An 18421-nucleotide genomic window follows, 5' to 3' on the forward strand; every position below is an offset into this window, starting at 1 on the left:
GCAACTGGATCCTCAACTTTCTCATCAACAGACTTCAATCTATACGAATTGGCAGCAACACTTCCTCCTTGATAACCATCAGTATAGGAGTGCCTCACGAATGCGTGCTCAGCCCCCTGCTCTACTCATTCTATACTCACGACAGTGGAGTGGACACAGTTCGAACTCCATCGTCAGATTTGTCAACGACACCACTGCTGTTAGACAAATGACGATGAATGGGAGTATAGGAAGGAGATCGACTGGCTGACCAAATGGTGCCAGAACAACAATTTTGCTCTCAACGCCAATAAAACCAAGGAACTGATTGTTGACTTTGGAAGAAGGTGGTCGAAGATCCACAAACCTGTCTTCATCAACGGGGTGGTTGTGAAGAAAGTCAAAAGCGTCTAACTCCCTGGGCATCCATATCTCTGAAGATCTGTCCTGGACCCAGCACATCGATGCAATTACAAAGAAACCCCTTCAAAACCTATTTTTCTTTAGAAGATTGTGGAGATTTGGTATATCCACGAATACTCTCCTGAACTTCTACAAGTGTAAAGAGCATGGTTGCATCGTGACCTGGTTCAGCAACTCGAGCGCTCACGATTGCAAATAGTGGTGAACACGGCCGGGTCCATCGAATAGAGTTGCTACTTCCAAAACAGATTTGTCACAGTCTCACACCACCCTGGCCACACACTCATTTCACTCCTGCCATGGAGAAGGTAGTATTGGAGCCTGAAAACTAACGTCCAGTTTCAGGAACAGCTTCTCTACAACCATCAGGCTATTAAACACTACAACCTCCAAATAAACTCTGAACTGCATAGACTTGGGAGTATTGTTTCTGTCTTTGCACTATTATATACTGAACTTTTTTGTTGTTTATTATGGTGTTTACAGAGTACTATGTTTATGTTGTGCTGCTGCAAGAGAGAATTTCATTGTTGTATTTTGGGACGTATGGCAATAAAACATTCTTGATGTTTGTAAGAAGCTATGAAAAGCACGAGGAAAGTCTGTGAATTAAACGTCTGAATTTGGAGACCGATTTCAATAGCAGTAGAGCCAGGATGTTTAGGCGCTAAAAATCTCTGAAATAGGCATAATAAAATTACAAAAAAAGCACGAAAAAGGCATTTATTGACATAAAAAGGCATGTATTTCCACCACTAAAATATGGTTTAAAATGATAATATAAAGGTATACTACATTAAATGACCAAAGTTGCCTGGTTGCACATAATTACTAACATTTTTTCCAAATTATCTGGTGTTAAACTATGCCATCTGTCAGACAGAATATGCTTCAGTTGTGAAAAACTTATTTCTACCCCAGCTGATGTCACTGGTGCATACCCGAAACAGACTCTATATTCATGTTGATATCTTGTACATAACAACTACCTTTGGGAACTTTAGCTATGTTTTGTATTTCTTCAAGATCTTTGTTACCTAAAATCCTTCTTTCACATTTCCCTTGTGTGTCTTTACCTACATCGCCAGGAACTTTACGAATATCATCAGTTACTTTGTTGAAAACCTGTAAGTTATTCACTAATGTTTCGCCACATTTCTCAAGGGAAATGATAGCTTGTGGGAAGTTTTCAAAATTGGAAGCAATAAACACAAGATCCCGGTGGAGGGACATTTTCTGCATGATTTCATTGACGATCCTGACTGCAGCAGATTCTTCCTCTTCAAAACAGTTGACGATTTCTTTAATCTTTTCAAACTTTGCAGCATAATAGAGTACAGCAGAGAGCCATGTACCCCACCTAGTCAAAACGGGCTGAGGAGGTAGCGGAATCTCGGGTGCCATTTCCTTGAACAACTGCACACGTGACGGTGCTTTGAGGAAGATTTTCAATGCAACATTTTGGGGAATAAAACTTTAAGAGCACGAGCAGCTTTTTTTAATGTACGGAGCTGCATCAGTCACAAACAGAAGAACATTCTCGTGTTTTATACCTTCTGGCCAAAGTATAGCAAGTGAAGATGTAAACAACTGAGCAATAGTTGAGCTGTTTGACTTCTCCAATACTTCCGATGTCAACAAATACTCCTTTTCTGGTTGACCTGCCTCAAATGTACCGCTGGCCACATTGGCAACATATCTCCCCACAGCATCGGTTGTCTCGTCTATTGAAATCCATATTTTGTTGCATGCAACTTCATCTCTAATTTTCTGCAAAACAATGTCGAAGTTGCTGTCAACATAATTTTTCCGTAATGATGACCCGCTCGGTATATGTTCCTCTGTATTTCTCTAAAAAACTGAGAGATTTGATTTCCACAGTGGAATTCCAGCATCAATGAATGCGTTGCACAGATCACTCGAAAACTCAGCTTTGCGACTGGAGCCAGCAGTAAATGTAGTGAGGAGACAAGCTTGAGTATTTGCCACCTTCAGTTTCTCTACTGCCGATTTGTGTTTAGCTGTCTGTACATGCTGGGAAACGAAATATTTCTTCTCATGATTCACTGCTTTCTCACATGATTTGCAAAACAGCACACAGTTGTCTGTAGAGAATATATAACTCGCATACACTCTCCCCAAATCGTTCAGTTTTTTTACAAGGCGTTGACTTGACTTTAAGCATTTTGACGCTTGCAGCGGTAGATCCTACAGGAGCGGGGATGCAGACCTACAGGCAGGCCAAGTACAAGCTGAGAAGCGGAATCAGAGCTGCCAAGGAAAGGTACTCTGAGAAGTTGAAGAGCAAGTTTTCAGCTTCTTCAGTTTGGAAGGGTTTGCAAGAAATCACCAGCTACAAGAGGAAAACCTCCCACTCCTTGGACAATCATCAGCTGACCAACGACCCAAACGAGTGCTACTGCAGGTTTGATAAACAGAAACTTAACCCTGGTACCCCCTCCCCTCTCCCCTACATCACTTCACTCCTATTCACATACAAAGCCCTAAACGGGCTTGCCCCCCCCATATTAAAAATCTTCTAACCCACCACTCTATCTCCAGGTCCCTCAGGTAGGCCGACTTGGGGCTACTCACTATCCCGCGGTCTAGGCTTAAGCTCAGGGGTGACCGTGCTTTTGCAGTTGCAGCTCCTAGACTGTGGAACAGCATCCCTCTCCCCATCAGAACTGCCCCCTCCATCGACTCCTTTAAGTCCAGGCTCAAAACCTATTTCTACTCCCTAGCGTTTGAGGCCCTCTGATGGGGGCGCTGTGAATTGTTTATGTATGTGCTGTTATGGTTGTGTGCCATTGTGTGTTCGTTCTTAGTACCTGAACTGATGTACAGCACTTTGGTCAACATGGGGGTTGTTTTTAAATGTGCTATACAAATAAAATTGACTTGACTTGACCTACTCACAGCCTAACTTCAGTTTGAAAAGACTGGATCCTTCCATCCCTCTCCAATCACCACTTAACACCCACTTACAGCCTAACTGTAAAAGACTGGGGCCTCGTCCACTACCCACGAATGAATGACCGACGGTGGCGCCCCCGGTGGTGGAAATTTTCTTGTAAGTTATGTTAACACGGCAAAAAAAGGCTGATTTAGGCACTCGATCATGATAAAGGCATTATCTTGCTGAAATCATCAAAAAAGGCACATGGCATTTATGGCAAAATCCTGCCTCTAATCATGAGGCAGGAGCTACCAAATTCAGACTTGGGAGTAACTTCTTGCAGGTAAACCTATGTTTGGCAAACAAGAGTCTTTTAAAAGTGACATTGTGAGAATTAGGGGCTAACATACTCCTATAGGTGAAGAGCAAGTCCAGGGAACCTTGGACGTCAAAGAATATCAGGGCTTTGATTTTTAATAAATTGAAGCATTTTGTAAGAATACAGCAATGAAAATGGGGAAGGCCCTTCAGGAGTACAGAGTGAGGGGGATGTTTAAAAGAAAATAGGAGATCAAAGAGAACCATGAAATATCACTGGGAGATAAGATTAAAGATATTCTCAAAACATTTCATAAGTATATTGAGAGTATGGTGAAAGGCTTGGATAGAGTGGATGTGGGGAGGATGTTTCCACTTGTGGGAGAGTCTAGGACTAGTCGTTAGCCTCAGAATTAAAGGATATTCCTTTAGGAAGGAGATGAGGAATTTCTTTAGTCAGAGGGTGGTGAATCTGTGGAGGCCACGTGAATGGATATTTTTAAGGCAGGGATAGATTCTTGATTAGTAGTAGTTATGGGGAGATGGCAGGAGATTAGGGTTAGACAATAGGTGCAGGAGGAGGCCATTCGAGCCAGCACCGCCATTCAATGTGATCATGGCTGATCATTCTCAATCAGTACCCCATTCCTGCCTTCTCCCCATACCCCCTGACTCCGCTATCCTTAAGAGCTCTATCCATCTCTCTCTTGAAGAGATATATCAGCCATGATTAAATGGTAGAGTAGACTTGATGGGCTGAATGGCCTAATTCTGCTCCTGTCACTTATGACCATATGAGGGTAACCAGGAAAAGAGCAGGTTTCTGTTAGGAACCAAAAGAGCCAGAGGATGTGTTGAGGTCCACCTCACTCTCATGTGACAAAGCAAAGTCTATGCCCATTGACAATGGGGTCAAGTGGAGACCAACCTCTGCTGCATGGGACCAGCATCCAGATGGACGGATGCACACACACAAGCAAACATTAACCCACACCCCACAACTTCTCAACTCTTCCACTTCGCCAAATCTCCCTTCCTTCCTCCTCATTCAACTGCTTCCATCTTCCCTCCCCATCCCACTCTGCCAGCTAATTGCTCCCTCGTGCGACCCCATCCTGACTGCTGCTACTAATCCCTCCAGTGGTGCTCTACTCTGTTTACCCAAACCTCCTGCACTCGTGCCCTGGGGCAGATCCCCAGCAACCTCGGGACAATCCCCTCACTCCCACCCCGTGCTGTTGGCATCTGGTGGAGCTCAGTGCCCTGAAGGGGTGTTGATTTCTCAGATGGGCCAGATTGATGGATCATTCACATTCTCACCCTCTGCTTTCCTCTCGCACCTTCTATCAAATGCCTTCCCACCCATGTTATTTCAATCTCCCTCCCTCTCAAGCACTCACACCCCTCCTTTCATTTAACATACATTTTCAATAGGTGCTCACTATGTCCATCACATTTAACCTCCTCCCACTTACATTCCTCTCTTACACATCCGGACAGCACAGTGACACAGTGGAAGATTTGCTGCCTTACAGTGCCAGTGACCCCGGTTCGATCCTGACTATGGGTGCTGTCTTTATGAAGTTTGTACGTTCACCCCATGACTGCATGGCTTTTCTCCGGGTGCTCCAGTTTCCTCCCACACACCAAAGACGTACAGGTTTGCAGGTTAATTGGCTTTGGTAAAGATTGTAAATTGTACTTAGTGTATAGGATAATACCAATGCACGAGGATCGCAGGTCGACACGGACTTGGTGGGCCGAAGGGCCTGTTTCCTTCCCGTATCTAATACTAAAACCTCTCCCTACTCTTGCACACCCTCACTCTCCTGTGCTTGGCTGTTCTTGGCATCATTCTCCATCCTCTCAAGCCCACCCATTATCCTTGCAGTATCTTATCCACTCCCCCTCTATTTCACATAGACACACTTGTTTCACTCTTCCTCACTCCCTTGCCCCCACCCCCCATGTCCAGGCACACCATCTTTATTCCTCATGCCCGCACACCACCTTACCTTCCAGTGCAGCCACTCTCGTCCTCTTCCATCTGCTCTCTCATTTTCACCCTTTCATTATATCCTTCCCCCACAGGCTCAGCTTTCCTCCCAAACCCACCAGCTCGCTCTCTCCACCGCATGCCCCCTTCCTCCCTTCACCTCCTCTCAAAAAGCACCACAACACAGTTTCTTTAAAAACAAAATTTTCATTACATTGTCATAAAAAATTTAACAGAATGTTCTATGACATATTCCTGGATAAATTAGGAACATTCTTGAATACTTAAGAGCTCCAATTACGGAGAAGGTGCCAAAGCAGAAAGCCCACAGGTAATACCTGAAATTGATTTTCCAGCACATTTATTAACTGTCGGTCAGCACCTGGGTGTCCTCGACACCGTCTCTCAGGGGCTCCTTGACACTGACTTTGGGGAGGCGGGGTGGGGAGCGTGTTGGTGGAGAGGCAGTGCTGCATTGGGGGTGGGGCGCGGTGTGCGTTGTATGGGAGAGGGCTGCCCTGGAGATGAGCTGCTCGTTACCATCCATTATTCCCAGGATTTGGCAGGGTTCACGTTCACTGAAATACGGGAAGTGGTCACAGAGCTTGGTCAAGTGGACGTTGAGACATTTTCCCCTTCCCCGTGAAGTCCCCCAAACAGGAGGCAAAGCAACAGACAACACTGTCAGTGTTGGGAACAGAATGCTTAGAGTTTATCCAGATTATTGGGCATGGCCAAAGGAGCCCCAACCTTGATCCTGTTGAATGGAGCTGCCCTGCTTACCTTCCCCTCCCAACTTCATGCCTGGTTGTGCTGCCTCTCTACTTGGACATTCAATTTCACCCCCCACCACCATTTCATGGCTACTACTTTGATAAAGGCGGTGATTAATCATTTTCTTGAGTTAGATGGTGTGAGAGGCAGGGCTGGCAGTGGTCTCGGCTCGGGTGTGTTCCCTCGCATTTTCTCTTTGTTCCTCACATCGGCAGCAACTTCATAAAATGTGTCCCCATTTTAAAGGTTAGTTAATCATGCTATTTTGTTATGGAAGTTTCAGTTTATAAAGCCACTTACAACTTATGGCGCAAGTTTGTGAAAGCACAACATGGTCATTTAAGTCATAAACTGGTGAAACAGGTCTAGGTTTACAATGTGCAATGTGAAGGTCAGAGCCCTTAGACTGTGGTGGGAGGGTTGGATCAGACCATAATATCCACCATGAAGAGAGTGGGATGTGAAACAGATTAGGGGAGAGCAGCAATTTGAGAGGGAGGGATAATATTGAGCGGGTAGATGGGCCCAGAGCATTGTCCTGAGGAACTGTAGTGAACCCCTGGGTTGAGTTAAGAGATGGCCGGTTCTGTGGCACGTACTCAGCACCAATGAGGGATGCTGTGTCTGAGCTCACAGCCATTCCTTGTGAAGGCAGTTAGAGGAGGATCGGGTACTCCACCCCTGCAGGCTGTGAATATTTCACAGTCATCTTTTATATCAAGTGCCAGACCCTGCCACTGTCATGAGTTGACTGTTTAAATGTCCACCATCATTCTGGGTAAGAGGTAGCAGATTTGGGGAGCTCAGTTCCCATCCACTGCCTTTGCGTTTCTGGGCTAGGTCCACAATTTTGGCACATGCAATCCTGCAGTAGAAACTGTAGTAGAAACTCACCAGACCAGCTCCGTCAATTACTTCCACAGCTCGGAGGTAGCTTGGTGCAGAGGTAGCTCCTCTGCAGTGTGAAAACCATGAAGGATTAAAGGGTGGGCTGGTTTATGGCGGTGCTGGGAGGGGCATTCCACGGGGTGGAGAGAGGGGTTGTATGTGGGGATGGGGTGGGGAGAGGGGCTGTATGTGGGGATGGGGTGGGGAGGGGCTGTATGTGGGGATGGGGTGGGGAGAGGGGCTGTATGTGAGGATGGGGTGGGGAGGGACATAGTGTGGTTGTGATTGGATAGGGAGGGGCTGACTGAGTGCAAGGGAGGGTGGGGTCAAATGTGAAAAATGGAAAAGCAAAAAAACTTGCCTGGGACAGGCAAATCCCTGATCTCAAATCCCTGAGAGTTAACAGCAGGTGATCAGTGATTCCAAAACTGGAGGCCTTTGCTCAAAGAGGACCGAGAATGCAGCTCTTGTGCAATTGCTGAGGCTTTGGAGAGGCTGCAGCTGGAGGATTTTGTTCAGCTTCAGTACCCTTTCCTGAGGAGTGAAATTCTTGTGCTGAAAGCAGGGATACACTGATAAACACTCAACTGATCCCTGGGATGTGGAGGGTTCATCCCAAGAGCAGGGGTTGTGGAGCTGAGCCAAGTGGAAGCTCAGGCGCTTCCCCCACTGGAGTGTCTGCAACAAGGACTCAGAGTGACAGAACTAGGCCGCTGGCCAGGGATGAGACGAGCTTCTATCAATGTTGCCGCAGGGCATTTAGAGTTTATCGACAGATTCCTGGGCACCGTGGGGAACGAGTGGAAGGACGGGATAAGGAGCTGATCAATCATCATCCTACTGAACGGAGACACCCTGCATCCCCCTGCCCTCCCATCTTTAAACCCGGTTGTGTTGCCCTCTCCACTTATGGCGTACAATACTTCACACAGTAATTCCAACCCCCACTCCTAGAAATATCAATATTAAAGTTTGAAACACTCGCAACAAGCTGTTTACCATTCACGAGTCCAAACCCAGGTTATGCTTAAAAATGCAGCCTAAAATATAAAACAAAGCCATCACATGAGTTGCTGCTGGATACTGCTAAACGCTCTTCATGCATTGATTACCAACACCCAGACATGGCCTGATCCTTCCAGCAAAGTCAAATTCCACAGTGCGCCAGTAGTCAAGGTGAGTTGTGTGTCCAGCGACATGTTATAAAGATTCAAGCACGGCTCACAAAGCCACCTTGATCTCTCGTCAGAGTCCACAGCCAGAGATCCTTTCTACTGGTTTGCGCCTAAACTCAAGCTCCAGGAGTGCCGGTGGCAGCCGCAAGAGAACTGTCCACCTCACTGTCTTCCCCGATCTGTGCCTGAGGGTTCACCATCACTGTCACCTCGTCCTCCAGCTCACAGCTGGGGTTGGTGAAGGCCGATAATGGCAACATGATTCGCTGGATCTCTTGTTCACGTGCTCGCTGCTCCTGTTCCTTCTTTATAGCTTGTCCTCTGCAATAAAACGGTACCAAGCCCCATTAATCTCTCAGCCACATCCGTTTATCGAGTACCTTTAATGCAGCGCTTGGTTATCTGGCAGCATTTCACTCCGAGCCGAACTTGAGGGACGGGAGCCAAAGCTTGGTCAGTGGTCGGCTACAAGGGGAGACATTCCAGAGCCCAGGGATTAGCTCGGCTGAAGGGACCATTACTGATGGTAGAGCCATTACATTCACGTAGGAATTGTGTTAGCCCAAAGGAAGGCAGACAGTGGATACGTCCAGTAGCTGTGACGTAGTGATCCAAGATCCCTGTCTGTTTGCTACTGGAGACATTTATAGTTTACTTTAGTTTAGAGAACCAGCACGGAAACAGGCTCTTCGGCCCACCGAGTCTACACTGACCATGGATCCCCGCACACTAATGCTATCCTATACACACCAAGGACAATTTACAACTATACCAAGCCAATTAGCCTACAACCCTGTATGTCTTTGGACTGTTGGAGGAAACCGGAGCACCCAGAGAAAACCCATGCAGTCACGTGGAGAACATAGAAACTCCATACAGACAGCACCCTTAGTCAGGATCTAAACCAGGTCTCTGGCGCTGTAAAGCAGCAACTCTACCTCTGCACCACCATGCCACCCCTAATGTGGAGAGGACAGGGACTGCAGTCCAGATTTCCTGCTCTGCCAGCTGCTCCAGTGGATATGCATCAGCAAAGCCCGACTTGTCCACCAGATCTGTTCAAGCCGGCGTCCCTTGGGATTCGGGATGCAAGGAAGAGATGCTGTCCAGCAGATGCCAGCAGCAGCAGCTTTAATGGTGCAAAGGCAATGAAGGTGGAGTCAAAGTGAAGCGGGTTGACTGTGGTCAGACAGATTACGGCCAGCCTGGGGCCAAAGGCCAGGCAGCCGAGAAGCAAAGGGCATGGGGCAGGCCGGGAGTGCCGTGACATGGGAACTCAGCCATGAATGGGAGCAGGAGTAGAACCGGTGCAAGCCTGCTGCACCGTTCAACACTGTCACAGCTGAGCCTCTGCCTTCATGTCACATCCCACACTCCACCCAGCCTCTACACCTCCATTACTTCTTGACCAGCACACTGATACTTGGGAACCAGAAGCCCAGGTGGAGCCCACTGGAATAACGCCCAGCCGATACTCAGTCAATAGTGGCTGGACACGAGCTCAGGCCGGGAGCCAGTGGTGAGGCAAGAACCAACGTTTGGAAGAGGAGCCATGGCTAGACATCAGACCTGAGACCTTCAACAGGAATCAACCCTGGTCTCCTAGCCCAATACTGCATCCCACTACCAGATGACACACCTTCCAGTCAGTCCAGGAAGCTTGTCCTTACCGTTTGTAGATGTAGCCCACTGTGATGCCAGAACCCAAAAATATGATGATGATAATCATTCCAATCGCCATAGCCTGACCTAGGATTGAAAAATAAACCAATGTGGAAAAGGGGAAAAGCTGGGTGGTCACAGGCAGACTTTTCTGAGCCTGGGGGTAAAGAGTTTAGAAATAATGGCATTATCTCCAGTTCTATAGGTTCAATACCTCTGAATGAGATCTTGTGTTGAACAATGTTACTTGGTGACCAAACACAGCGTAGAGTCAATACTTGTGAGCAAACATGTAGCTGGGTCTGGGTCAAACATAATCTGGCAGACCTCCAGTGCTCAACACTAGGACAGGAGACTAAGCTTGGGGAAAAATTGGGCAATCTAGGACTTTATTGCTTGAATCGCAGGAGACTGAGGGGTGATCTTACAGAGGTGTACAAAATCATGAAGGGAATAGATAGGGTGAATGCACACACGTTTTCCCAGGATTGGGGAATTAAGGTCAAGAGGGCACAGGTTTAAGATGAGAGGGGGAAGCTTTAATAGGAACCCAATAGGCAACTTCTTCACACAGCTTGTGGTGGGCGTATGGAACATGCTGCCAGAGGTAGTAGTTGAGGCGGGTTCAACAAAACTTTAAAGACTTTTGGACAGGCAGATGGATATGGAATGTTTAGAGGGATACGAGTCAAATGCAGGCAAATGGGACTAGCTTAGACAAACACCTGGTCAGCATGTGTAGGAAAGAACTGCAGATGCTGGTTTAAATAGACGGTAGACACAAAAAGCTGGAGTAACTCAGCGGGACAGACAGCATCTCTGGAGAGAAGGAATGGGTGACGTTTTGGGTCGAGACCCTTCTTCAGGACATTTTTGTGGAAGGTGCAATTGCACAAACACCTGAACGAGGATGGGTCCAATATCTTTGCTCATGATGTTGAGGACATTTTAAATAAACTAGCAGGAGGAATGTGCAATGAGTAGAAAAACAGCCAGTGCGATGTACAGACAAACACAGAAGAGAAGGTTGTTCAGTGTATACACAGACATGGGCATAAAACAAGACACACTAGGACTGGAAGGCAAAATGGAATCTAGTTTAGCACAAGCAGCCAGATTGGCAAGGCAGATGAACTTAAGAGCATTGATAATCGTGTGTGTTCGGTTAATTGATAATTGGCCCATCGAGTCTTTGCGGACCAATAATCACCCCGCATACTTGTTCTATTCTACACTCTAGGAACAATTTACAGAAGCCAATTAACCTACAAACCTGCATGTCTTTGGAATGTGGGAGGAAACAGGAGAACCCGGAGAAAACCCCACGGTCACAGGGAGAACGTGCAAACTCCGTACAGACAGCACCTGTGGTCAGGATCAAACCCCAGACTCTGCAAGGCAGCAACCCTGCCGCTGCATCACCCAACCTGTATTCACCAAGGAGACATTGTGGATAGAGATTTCAGTTGGACTAATGAAATTCTAGCTATTAAATAAGATCAAGTATTAGATGTCTTCTTAGACATAAAGGTGGATAAACTCAGAGAGCCTGATGAGGTATGCCAGGATGTTATATAGAAGGCAAGGGAGGAGATTGCTGAGGCCGTGACAAGATATTTAAATCTCCTCTGGCGACAGGTGAAGCACCTGATGAATGGAAGGCAGCAAATGTGCACCTTGATTCAAGAAGGGCAGCAAGAATAATCCTGGTAGTCACAGACTAGCTAGTCTAATGTCAGCAGTAGGGACGATAATGGAAAGAATTCTGAGGGTTAAGATTCTATTTGGAAAGCCATGGATTGAGGAAGAATAGTTTCATGGTAGGTGGTGGGAGATCATGTCTGACTACATTTATTTTAATTTTTTTTGAAGCAGTAACTATGTTGATAAGGGCAGTGTGGTTAATGTGGTTTACATGGACTTCAGTAAGACCTTTGATCAGGCCCCTCACAGAATACTGCTGCAAAAGGATGGAACCTGTGGAATTCAGGGCATGTTGTGAGGATAAATGGGTCCCTTTCGGAATGGCAGGCAGTGACCAGTGGGGTACCGCAAGGTTCGGTGCTGGGACCCCAGCTATTTACGATATACATTAATGACTTAGATGAAGGGATTAAAAGTACAATTAGCAAATTTGCAGATGATACTAAGCTGGGGGGTAGTGTGAATTGTGAGGAAGCTGCAGGGTGACTTGGACAGGTTGTGTGAATGGGCGGATACATGGCAGATGCAGTTTAATGAAGATAAGTGTGAGGTTATTCACTTTGGAAGTAAGAATAGAAAGGCAGATTATTATCTGAATGGTGTCAAGTTAGGAAGAGGGGATGTTCAACGAGATCTGGGTGTCCTAGTGCATCAGTCACTGAAAGGAAGCATGCAGGTACAGCAGGCAGTGAAGAAAGCCAATGGAATGTTGGCCTTCATAACAAGAGGAGTTGAGTATAGGAGCAAAGAGATCCTTCTACAGCTGTACCGGGCCCTGGTGAGACCGCACCTGGAGTACTGTGTGCAGTTTTGGTCTCCAAATTTGAGGAAGGATATTCTTGCTATTGAGGGCGTGCAGCGTAGGTTCACTAGGTTAATTCCCGGAATGGCGGGACTGTCGTATGTTGAAAGGCTGGAGCAATTAGGCTTGTATACACTGGAATTTAGAAGGATGAGGGGGGATCTTATTGAAACATATTAGATAATTAGGGGATTGGACACATTAGAGGCAGGAAACATGTTCCCAATGTTGGGGGAGTCCAGAACAAGGGGCCACAGTTTAAGAATAAGGGGTAGGCCGTTTAGAACGGAGATGAGGAAGAACTTTTTCAGTCAGAGAGTGGTGAAGGTGTGGAATTCTCTGCCTCAGAAGGCAGTGGAGGCCAGTTCGTTGGATGCTTTCAAGAGAGAGCTGGATAGAGCTCTTAAGGATAGCGGAGTGAGGGGGGTATGGGGAGAAGGCAGGAACGGGGTACTGATTGAGAGTGATCAGCCATGATCGCATTGAATGGCGGTGCTGGCTCGAAGGGCTGAATGGCCTACTCCTGCACCTATTGTCTATTGCCTATAGATCAAAAACAGGTGTGGTAATAGGAGGCAGAGGGTGGACGGTTGCCATTGATGGGAAGCCTACGACCAGTGGTGTCTCTTGGGTCTGTGGTGGTAACCTTGCTGTTTGTTATATACATTTAGCAACTTGCATATGAACATTTTGAAGATGGCACGACAATTGATGATACTGATGCAGAAGAGGAAGTCTTAGATTACAGAATAATATTAATACGAGGCAATGGCAGATGGCATTTCATATTGATAAGTCTAATGAGATGCTCATTTTGGGAGGTCGAACAGCGTAGACTATACACCATGAGGTACAAAGCAATGTGAAAGTAAAGTCTAAAAGACCCCTGAAGGTGGCAGCACTGGTAGATGGGGTGGCACATTGGATGCATGACTACATTAACCAGGGTACCGAGTACAAATGCAAGATGGTCTGGGTCCAACTTATAAAGCCTCGGTGAGGCCACGATGGACCGCGGTTCTGGTCACCACACTGCAGAAAAGATGTGCCTCCTCCTGTAGTCTGTAAGTAGTCACATGACCTTCGTGGGTTTCCTGAGATCTTCGGTTTCCTCCCACACTCCAAAGACGTACAGGTATGTAGGTAGATTGGCTTGGTAAATGTAAAAATTGTCCCTAGTGCGTGTAGAATAGTGGTAATATGCGGGGATTGCTGGTGGGTGCGGACCTGGTGGGCCAAAGGGCCTGTTTCTGTGCTGTATCTCTCAAATAAACTAAACTCCAGAGTGGGTGCTGACAAGATTTGCAAAATGACTCCAAGGATGAGGGACTTTAGTGATGTGCAAAGGCTGGAGACGCTGAGGTGTTCTCACTGGTACAGAGCACTGGGGGGGGGGGGGGGGGGGGGGAATCTGAAAGGGCTACGTTAAAATCATGAGGGGTATAGATAGAGGGTTCTAGAATGAGAAGCCATCAAATGAAGTTGACCAGCAAGAATCAAATATAACATTAGGGAAAATAAATTATACAGGGCATGCGATTGGGGGCCAGAATGCACTGCCAGGGATAGAGTGAGGGCTGATTCATTGTTCAAAAGGACGCAGGACAAGTAGCAGAAAGAACGCGTAGGGGAGTAGAACAAGCAGTGTTGTTGTTACAGAGCTGGCACAGATTCGACTGACCGAATGGCCCCCTCCTGTAACCATGCTAGTATTAGAGTGCAGAGACTGTACCTAGAACTCCAAGGTCTCGTTTCCGCTTTGCAGGCTGCCTCACGGGTGAGGTACCGCCACTGACTGGTAGCTGGACGCCGGGCTCACGGCCAGAGGGCGGCTTCACCTGCTCGTCAGTCTGAGCCGCACTCACTCCAGGCTTCACCGTTTCCGGCTCCCTGGTCGTCTCATTGTGGTCTTCATTCACAGAAGCCCCTGACACAAATGCAAGCCAGAGGAATGGGTGAGCAGGCACTGAATACATCTCGGCTTGAATTTCCTAATCTAACACTTCAATTATATAACTATTTGATCTCCATTCTACAAGATCATTCCATGCATCCTATCCTGGGAATATAACCCACCTCCAGTCAGTGCCTCCTAAAGCCCAACCCCAGCCTTTGTGGTCCCAGTCTGCGCCACTTTAGGCTAACACTTTAGAGATGCAGCGCAGAAACAGGCCCTTTGGCCCATGGAATCCGCACCGACCAGCAGTCACCCCATACACTAGCACTATCCTACACACTAGAGACAATATACAATTTTTACCAAAGTCAATTAACCTACAAACCTGTATGTCTTTGGAGTGTGGGAGGAAACCGGAGCTCCTGGAGAAAACCCATGTGGTCACAGGGAGAATGTACATGGTAGGCTGCTCTAAAGGTTAGAATGCATGGGATCCAGGAAGAGCTGGCTAACTAGACACAGAATTGGCATCATGGTAGGAAGGTGAAAAGGTGATGGTAGAAGGTTTTTTGAATTGGAGGCCTGTGTCGAATGGTATGTCTCAAGGATCGGTGCAGGGCCCATTGCTGTTTGCCATCTGTATTAATGATTTGAATGAGAGTGTTCAAGGCATGATTAGTAATTTTGCAGATGACACCAAAATAGGTGATACCATAGACAATAAAGATGGTTATCAATAATTACAGTGGGATCTTGATCAGCTAGGCAGGTGGACTGAGAAATGGCAAATGGAGTTTAATTCAGATAAATATGTAGCATTACATTTTGGAACACATACCTGGGTGGGATCTTCACAGTAAAGGGTAGGGCCCTGGGGAGTGTTGTAGAACAGCCGGATGTGAGATCACTAGCATTAAATTCCCTGAAAGTGGCGTCGCAGGTAGACAGGGTGGTAAAGAAGGCTTTTGACATGCTGGCCTTCGTCAGTCAGAGAATTGAGTATAGAGGTTTAGATGTTATGCACCAGTTGTACAAGACTTGAGGCCATTAATGGAAAGATGCCATTAAGTTGGAGAGAGTGTAGAGAAGATTTACAAGGATTTTGCCAAAACCCAAGGGCTGATATTAATATAACAACATTCTCCAAAGCCAGGTTAACACCCAATACCTGTGCTGTTTTGGGACAGAGTCAAGTTGAAATCCTGTTTGCTTTCCACCAAGTTCGTACAATTTACTCCTGACGTAATACGCTGCTCAGCTCTTAAATCAGTTCCATTGGAAGGTACACATTCTGCAACAAATTAACAGAAAATGATGAGCAATCATAGCATTGGGGAGGGGAGGGGGCGGAGGGGCATATGCCTTAGGGAGAAGGTGGAAATGTGCGGGAGAGGAAGAGACAGGAGGGAAAGTCAAAGCAAAGGGGCGAGGGAGTTGAGTGGGGTTGAGAGAGGGTTAGGATGAGAGGGGGCATGGGATGCGACAAAGTAGGAGTGCAAAGAGTGGCGGTGAGGTCGGATGGGGAGGCATCAATGACGAGGAAGGGTCTGATGGAGAGGTTTTGGATGTTAGGGAGAGTTGTGATTTGTTGGTGGGGAAGGAGAGAGAGTTGTGATTTGTTGGTGGGGAGTTGTGATTAGTAGGTTTAATCTCCCCCCTCTCTACTCCCCTCCCCTCTCTTCCCCTACCCCCTCCCTTTCCCTCTCTCCCCCCCCCCCCCCTCCTCCTCCTCCCTCCCCTTTCTCTTCTCTCCCCCCCTCCCCCTTTCACCTCTCTCTCTCTTCCCCCTCCTGCTCCTCTCTCCCCCCCCCCCTCTCCTCCTGCTCCTCTCTCTCTCTCTCCCCTCCACCCCCTCCTCCTCCTGCTCCTCTCTCTCTCCCCTCCACTCCCCTCCTCTCCCCCCTCCGGGCCCCTCACGGCTTTTCACCTGGTCGCGGGGCAGCTCCAACCACCGCCAGTAAGTGCAGGAGCAGCGCTGCCAGCTTGAGGCCCGGGAGGGCGACGCCACCGTCGCGGTCCCCCGTCCCCCGGGCGCTGCTGCTGCTGCTGCGGTCCCCGCTCCCCGGAGAGTCGCCGCTGGGATCCATTGCAACTTGTAAACAACCTCGCTCCTTCATCAACAACCTCGCTCCGCCCAATCAGGACACAGAGTGCAGCAACCAACCAGCAATCTCCGCCCAGCAGCCAATCCAAACCCTCAGCCGGAGATAAACAACCAACCCCTCGGCCCGACAACCAATCACAGCTGGACCTCTGCGCCCAGCAACCAATGGGAGCGTGAGACTACTGCGCCCAGCGACCAATGGAAGCGCGGACTCTGCGCCCAGCGACCAATGGGAGCGCGGACTCTGCGCCCAACGGCCAATGGGAGCGCGGACTCTGCGCCCAGCAACCAATGGGAGCGCGGACTCTGCGCCTCGCAGATGAGCTGATGGTGGGACGTGCAGCAAATAGCAGCGGGCCGGGCAGCGTCTGTGGACAGACAATGCTGCGCGGCCCGCTGAATTCCTCCAGCACATTGATTATTAATGTCAAGCCCGGTGACCCGCACCCAATCCAAGCCCAGACCCAAGGTCCTGCAGCCGATCCAAATCCAGCCCCACAACTAATCGGAGAGGCGCACTTGAAAAATACTTGGTCTTGTGCCGAAGAACCGTGGCCCACGGGACCCCAGGCGCAGTGCCGGGTGGCCGCTACTACTCCCAGTGTCCAAATGTGCCAATGAATCCACGAATGGTTTAGCAGACAAGGAGACCCTCTTAACCGAATCTACCTCAGAGACAGTCATCTGCAGCCCTTGAGGCGCAAAGTTTTACATTAAATATACTATGCCCGTTTCCTCTCATTCCGTGTTAAAACCATGCAATCTCAGGATTAGGTTGCCACTTTGCAATGTGCTCTCAGGACATTTTCCCAACATCTAGAATGGTTTCTTCTCCATGACTCATTTGCAAGTGGTGAATAATTAATATCTAAGCAAGTCAATTGGATTCCACGCCCAATTTCCTGTTATTATTTATACAAACTTCTAATTTGGAATTCAATGTCAGGCAGCCTTTCAATAGTCTTCCTCATCACACCATGCTGTCCCAAAAGCTACAAATTACACCGTGTAAATCGTTTGAGATATAATTATTCTCTAACGTAAACTCCCACTACATTAATTTCCCTACACCACCCTCCCTCTCCTCCCCACCCCCAACATGGAATTCTCTGCCACAGAAGGTAGTTGAGGCCAGTTCATTGGCTATATTTAAGAGGGAGTTAGATGTGGCCCTTGTGGCTAAAGGGATCAGGGGGTATGGAGAGAAGGCAGGTACAGCCATGGTCATATTGAATGGCGGTGCAGGCTCGAAGGGCCGAATGGCCTACTCCTGCACCTATTTTCTATGTTTTAACATCTTTAGTTAATTTCACAGTTGAATATAGTAACTCTACTGTACATTTTCACATACTGCTGATATCGTTTATATCTAGACATAAACCCCCACAAAACTGGAGATTTTGATGGTATTCGACAGGAACTTGCTAAAGTAGAAATAAGTATCTGTTGATGTTGGTATACCAAGGAAAGACACAAAATGCTGGAATAACTTAGCGGGTCAGGCAGCAATACCCTGGAGAACATGGATAGGTGACATTTCAGGTCAGGACCCTTCTTCAGACCTACTTGCTAAAAAGCAGAATCTTCGTGGGTAAAGAGATGTCCAAAGACTGAGATGCTTTTGAGACTTGTTGGGGACAAAGGAGGCATGGACAGATATAGGCAGCTGGGATCAAGGTGCATATCTGGAGGAGTTTAGGGGACCGAGGAGCATACTTAACAAAGAAACCAGGAGGATAAAAAGGGGACAACCTCACAGATAAAATTAAGGAGAATCCAAAGAGATTGTATGTTAATTAA

General features: G+C 47.5%; 1 protein-coding gene across 2 annotated transcripts; it reads right to left on the minus strand.

Annotated features, from left to right (window-relative positions):
- Window positions 1–5810: 5810 nt before the first annotated feature.
- pik3ip1 (phosphoinositide-3-kinase interacting protein 1) lies at window positions 5811–16743 on the minus strand. 2 transcript variants are annotated; one of them, XM_078421457.1, is made up of 5 exons: window positions 16445–16743; window positions 15686–15808; window positions 14353–14547; window positions 10123–10201; window positions 5812–8773 (listed from the first exon to the last, which is right to left on the minus strand). In XM_078421457.1, exons 1-5 carry the CDS (start codon window positions 16632–16634, stop codon window positions 8569–8571), a joined length of 792 nt encoding a protein of 263 aa, XP_078277583.1. In that variant the 5' UTR covers window positions 16635–16743; the 3' UTR covers window positions 5812–8568. The 2 variants fall into 2 exon arrangements, with proteins under 2 accessions (XP_078277584.1, XP_078277583.1); XM_078421458.1 differs by lacking the exon at window positions 15686–15808 and having other exon boundaries at window positions 5811–8773.
- Window positions 16744–18421: the final 1678 nt, after the last annotated feature.

The sequence above is a fragment of the Rhinoraja longicauda genome, chromosome 25 (genome assembly GCF_053455715.1).
Source record: "Rhinoraja longicauda isolate Sanriku21f chromosome 25, sRhiLon1.1, whole genome shotgun sequence".
Taxonomy (NCBI): Eukaryota; Metazoa; Chordata; class Chondrichthyes; order Rajiformes; family Arhynchobatidae; genus Rhinoraja; species Rhinoraja longicauda.